This window comes from Bison bison, unplaced genomic scaffold (assembly GCF_000754665.1).
Source record: "Bison bison bison isolate TAMUID 2011002044 unplaced genomic scaffold, Bison_UMD1.0 scf7180017845519, whole genome shotgun sequence".
Classification (NCBI taxonomy): Eukaryota; Metazoa; Chordata; class Mammalia; order Artiodactyla; family Bovidae; genus Bison; species Bison bison.
The window spans coordinates 7,772-13,669 of NW_011476092.1; the positions used below are offsets into that span (position 1 = coordinate 7,772).

Genomic DNA, 5,898 nt, shown 5'->3' on the forward strand with positions numbered 1-5,898 from the left:
ATTATCTCAAAATGAATGATGGGTGTTTTGGGGCAAAAATATGATTAGAGAAAGGAATTTGTTTAGTCATCTGTAATTAGGCTAACTGAGAGATAGTGAGATTCTGAATTCATAATTTAGTGGTGTAAAAGGTAAGATTTCCTTAGATGGGATTAACTAAATCATGGAGATAACTGAATTGGAATATTTGGTTCCACTGGACTATAAAATTACATATGTTTAGTGGAAAATTCTGAAAGAGATGGAAATACCAGACCACCTGACCTGCCTCTTGAGAAACCTGTACGCAGGTCAGGAAGCAACAGTTAGAACTGGACATGGAACAACAGACGGGTCCCAAATAGGAAGAGGAGTATGTCAAGGCTGTATATTGTCACCCTGCTTATTTAACTTCTATGCAGAGTACATCATGAGAAACGCTGGGCTGGAAGAAGCACAAGCTGGAATCAAGATTGCCAGGAGAAATATCAATAACCTCAGATATGCAGATGATACCACCCTTATGGCAGAAAGTGAAGAGGAATAAAGAGCCTCTTGATGAAAGTGAAAGAGGAGAGTGAAAAAGTTGGCTTAAAGCTCAATATTCAGAAAATGAAGAATATGACATCTGGTCCCATCACTTCATGGGAAATAGATGGGGAAACAGTGTCAGACTTTATTTTTGGGGGCTCCAAAATCACTGCAGATGGTGACTGCAGCCATGAAATTAAAAGACGCTTACTCCTTGGAAGGAAAGTTATGACCAACCTAGATAGCATATTCAAAAGCAGAGACACTACTTTGCCAACAAAGGTCCATCTGGTCAAGGCTATGGTTTTTCCAGTGGTCATGTATGGATGTGAGAGTTGGACTGTGAAGATGACTGAGTGCCGAAGAATTGGTGCTTTTGAACTGTGGTGCTGGAGAAGACTCTTGGGAGTCCCTTGGATTGCAAGGAGATCCAACCAGTCCATCCTAAAGGAGACCAGTCCTGGGTGTTCATTGGAAAGACTGATTCTGGGGCTGAAACTCCAATACTTTGGCCACCTCATTGGACAGGTTGACTCATTGGGAAAGACTCTGATGCTGGGAGGGATTGGGGGCAGGAAGAGAAGGGGATGACAGAGGATGAGATGGCTGGCTGGCGTTACCAACTTGATGCACATGAGTCTGGGTGAACTCCGGGAGTTAGTGATGGACAGGGATGCATGGCGTGCTGTGCTTCATGGGGTCGCAAAGAGTCGGACATGACTGAGCAACTGAACTGAACTGAACTGACAACTCCAATTTGTGATAAATCTTCACTAACTTTGAAATAGATATTTGTGATAGCAGAATTGTTAAAGATGAGTTCCCTTGAAACATAAAAGTTTGAACATAGCTTTTTGAATTGGCTTTGTTTTTACACTATAGATGATGGGATTCATCACAGGAGGGATGAGCAAGTATACATTAGCAATGAGTGTGGGCACATAAGATGGAGCGTGTTTTCCAAATCTGTGAACAAAAGACAGACTGATCAAAGGGATATAGAATATGGCCACAGCAGTGATATGAGAAATGCAGGTGCTGAAGACCTTCTTCCTCTCCTCTGGGGATGCAATGTTGAGAACCGAGCAAATGATTAAGACATAGGAAAGCAGGATAAAGACAGAGTCCACCCCAGCAGTAGAGATAATTGCAGTTAGTCCAAATACACTATTGATCTTTGTATCTGAACACGAGAGCTTCATCACATCAGGGTGGAAGCAGTAGGAGTGATGGAGCACATGACTATGGCAGAATGATAGACGTTTAAGAAGCAGGACTAGTGGTGTCAGAATGACTGTCCCCCTGGTGATGACTGCTAGACCAATCTGTGCAATCCTCGTGTGTGTTAGAATGGTAGCATATCTCAGGGGGTTAGAAATGGCCACAAAACGGTCAAAGGCCATAGCCAGGAGCACCGAAGATTCCATGAAAGTGAAGAGGTGAATGAAGAACATCTGTGAGAAGCAAGCACTGAAGCTGATTTCCCAGGCATTGACCCAGAAGATTCCCAGTACTGTCACCAGTGTTGAGATGCATAAGCCAATGTCGGTGGTGGACAACATGGACAGGAAGTAGTACATGGGCTCGTGGAGGCTTGGCTCAGTGAGGACTATGAACAGGATCAAAGTATTTCCAGAAAGGGCAGTCAAATAAAGGCAGCAGAATGGGATGGAGATCCAGGTGTGGGCCCATTCAAGTCCAGGGATGCCAGTCAAGAGGAAAGTTGGCAAAGTGGAGTTATGGAGGATTGGCATTAATGTATGCAGGAGTGGAATTCTCTTGTTTGATCTTGACTTTCTAAATTCAAAATTTATTTTTAATTTAAGCTTACTATAAATTTAGTAAAGTTCACAAAACTTCAGAGTACAGCTAAGTCTGGCATCTATATACACCTATGTAACCACTTCCATGATCAACTGATACATCCTTACCACCAACCCAGAAGGCTTCCTAATGCTTCATCCTTAACAATGTCTTCTCCTGCAGTAACCATTGTTCTGACTTCTAGTACTACAATTACTTCTCTCTGTTCTTGATCTTGATATAATAGAATCATGTAGTATTTATAATTGCATCTTGCTTCTTACACCAATATTATGTCTGTGATTTTCATCACTGAAATAAGATATTGAGTTCAATTTAATTTCAATTTACTTAGCTAAATATATTTGATGTTTATCACTTATTATCCTATACTCTAACCAACATTTTTATTACATATTTTATTCTTCAACTGGATTGTAAACTTCTACTTGAGAATGGGAGTTAATCTTAATTCTGCTACATGAGAATAGGAGTGAATTTTAGCTAATCTTTGCTTCAAAGAATTCATTGCTCATAGTAGATATTCAATATGTTTCTGGTAATTGATTTATATTTTATCTGCCTTCCTGAAATACTCTATTTAACCATGAGCAGAACTTGGTCTAAGAAAACACTTGACTAATTTTGCCTTGGAATTTTAGAATTATTAAACTCAGATTATAAGTGAAAAGTCATTTTAACTTAGCAGGGAAACCTCTCTTTGTCAGGTTCCACATATACCTAAGACTCTATCCCAGATAACATCAGTTTATCCTGCCTCATTACATTTATTTACTAAAGTGAACTAGAGGGAAGATGCTTCAGGTCCTGTGAATCTGCAGCTTGATACTGTTTTTAATTTGTAACATTAAAATACTGCCTTGTTTACCTTTATAGAGTCTGCCTTTGTTGCGCTAAAAATCAATAGGGAAAAATCTTCTTTTGTATCACGTATTCCTTGGTCCTTAATCTAGTCTTTGATCTCTTATAGGGTTGTTCAGGTGTACAATATTGTGTGAATCTTAGACAGTGTTCTATATAATGTTATAGGTATTTTACAAAGATTATTTTATTTGAACCTATGATAAACTTGAGAGAGGTATTTTTATTACAGATAAAACAAAGAGAAGTTCAGAAGTTGTTATAAATTACTAAAGGTCATAAAATCTGGAAGCGATTACACTGAGAATCAGAAAATAAGATTTTAGAACTTGTGCTATTAAAAACTATACTATACTTCCTAATGAAAATAATAATTATAATAATAATGATAATTACTTATATTTCAACAGTAATATAACTCTCTATTAATAAATATTTGCATAAATTAAAAAATATGGCAAATAAATATGGCAATATTAGAGAAATCTATGTTTTCAAATCTCCTATATAATATTTTTATGGTTCATAGAGGAAGCAACTGTATTTCTGGATTGCGTATGTTTTGGAGGACATGTAGATACATTATTGAAACAATTTATCAAACAATTTAGCAAACAGGAAATTCTTAAGCATAATATGGGATACATAAATTCAAATTAATCTATAGTGGACATAAATTTATTGTAAAAATCAACCTATTGTCCAAATATATTTTGAGCTCATTTAAGACTTCTGTTTTTACTTTGAAAGCCATACAAGATAATTTCCATTAAGTATATCCATTTTTGCACAATTTTATCATCAAATCAACTACATAACTTACTTATGAATGTAGTCAAAGTTTAGTTTGACTATTTCTACAACATGTTGTTATCTATTTATACATACTTTCAATTCCATAGGCATTTCATGGATAATGTTATTTTATTCATTTATTTTCCAACTTTAAAATATTTATTTAATCTGAAGTTAATCTCCTAAACACTTCCCTAGTAACTTAGTGGTAAAGAATCTGCCTGCCAATGCAAGGGTCATGGGTTCCACTCCTGGGTCAGAAATATTCCCTGGAGAAAGAAATGGCAACTCACTCCAGTATTCTCGCCTGGTAAATCCCATGGACAGAGGAACCTGGTGGACTATACAGTCCATGGGGTTGAAAAAGAGTCGGACACAACTTAGCGACTAGACAACAACAACAGATCTCTTAAATATTAGATCCATCTCCCTAACTCATGGATTTCTCCCTTAAAGTATCTCAAAGTCAACTCAAGCACCAAATGATGGCATCTGAATTATTTCCCACAACTTGTATATTCTATTTCTTCCCATTTGATTAACAGTTCTATACATCTATTGTCAATCTATAGGTCTATGGTAACTTAATACATCAGGTTGCCTAATTCAGAAATCTGAATGTACTCTCACCTCCCACCTGTAGATCACCAATATCTATCTATGTTGAAACTCTTTCTAATTTGTATAGCATATTGCTTTCAGAGTTTTCTAAGATTTAGAATAGACCTTGGGATTAAAATACACATACATACATATATATATGTATATATACACACACACACACACATACATGTATGTATATAGGTATAACTGAATCACTTTGCTCTACACCTGGAACTAACACAACGTTGTAAAACAACTATATTTCAATAAATTGTTTTTAAAAATAGAATAGAATAGACTTCCATTTTAAAGTATTTTTAGCCAGTACTAACTGAAACCAGTTTCTCCCAATTTTCTATTAAGTTTTCAAAAAAACATAAAGGGGAATAGAAATAGACCAAAGAAACACGAAAGTTAAAGACAGATAGTCTTCATCCAGAGTTTTTTTAAGTGATTAACTGCTCCTAACTAAGGAATATAGACATGAATTGAGTTAAAACATAGGACAGCACTTAATGCCATTTTGACAGACTACATTCAGGAATCCAGAGTCTGTATCAAAAAAAAAACCACAATAAATAACCTTTTTTTAAAGGATATTTAACCATAAGTTGACCTAGGGCATTTTTCTTCCCCAGACATCTCATCTCAAGAAAAACAGGCAAAGATGATGGTGTGAGGGGTGTCATTAGTAGAGACATGTTGAATTTTGAAATATTCACTAAAGTACATCTTTGTCAGCAGAAGTGAAAACAGAAGAAAATTTGGCAACAGCATAATTCTGGAATGCAGGTTTTAATTGCCTCTCTTTCCAAAGTGGCAAAGAGCTAGAAGTGTTGGTAGCATGGGTGTTAGTGGGACTGTAGGTTCTAGAAACTGGGAAATGGGTCAGAACCTGCACTCTACATGATCATAATTTGTGAGACAGCATCCAGAAGCAAGTTGCATGAGTAGTTTATTGGGGGTAGAAAGGTGTGTAAAGATCTTTCTTTGCACTACAGGAAAAAAAATGCTAGTATAAAATCTTTAAAATATTGCATAAAAATAAAAAGAGAATAGCACCTCAGTCATCAATATCAAAGCTGTTAAAACCCCTGTAGAATGAAGAAGAAAATATCCTAAGGTAATTCAGGTAATAGACCATAAAGCATTATGAAAGAAAAAAAAATGGGAAAAGAAAGGCCAAAATAATGAGATACTATTAACATAAAGAATTACAGCAAATATTAGATGTAATTCAAATCAGAATTGAGGTTAATTCCTGAAGTAAGATATCAAAATGTGTTAGTCCTTTCTACAAAAAAA

The 5,898-nt window shown here is 36.0% G+C and overlaps 1 protein-coding gene across 1 annotated transcript; it reads right to left on the minus strand.

Moving 5' to 3' along the window:
* Positions 1 to 1,319: 1,319 nt before the first annotated feature.
* LOC104985300 (olfactory receptor 51F1-like) lies at positions 1,320 to 2,264 on the minus strand. The gene has a single exon (XM_010835394.1). It carries the CDS (start codon positions 2,262 to 2,264, stop codon positions 1,320 to 1,322), a length of 945 nt encoding a protein of 314 aa, XP_010833696.1.
* Positions 2,265 to 5,898: the final 3,634 nt, after the last annotated feature.

Bases quoted from the DNA above. Each gene is read 5' to 3' on its own strand.
- LOC104985300 (XM_010835394.1), bottom strand. From the start codon at position 2,264: ATGCCAATCCTCCATAACTCCACTTTGCCAACTTTCCTCTTGACTGGC.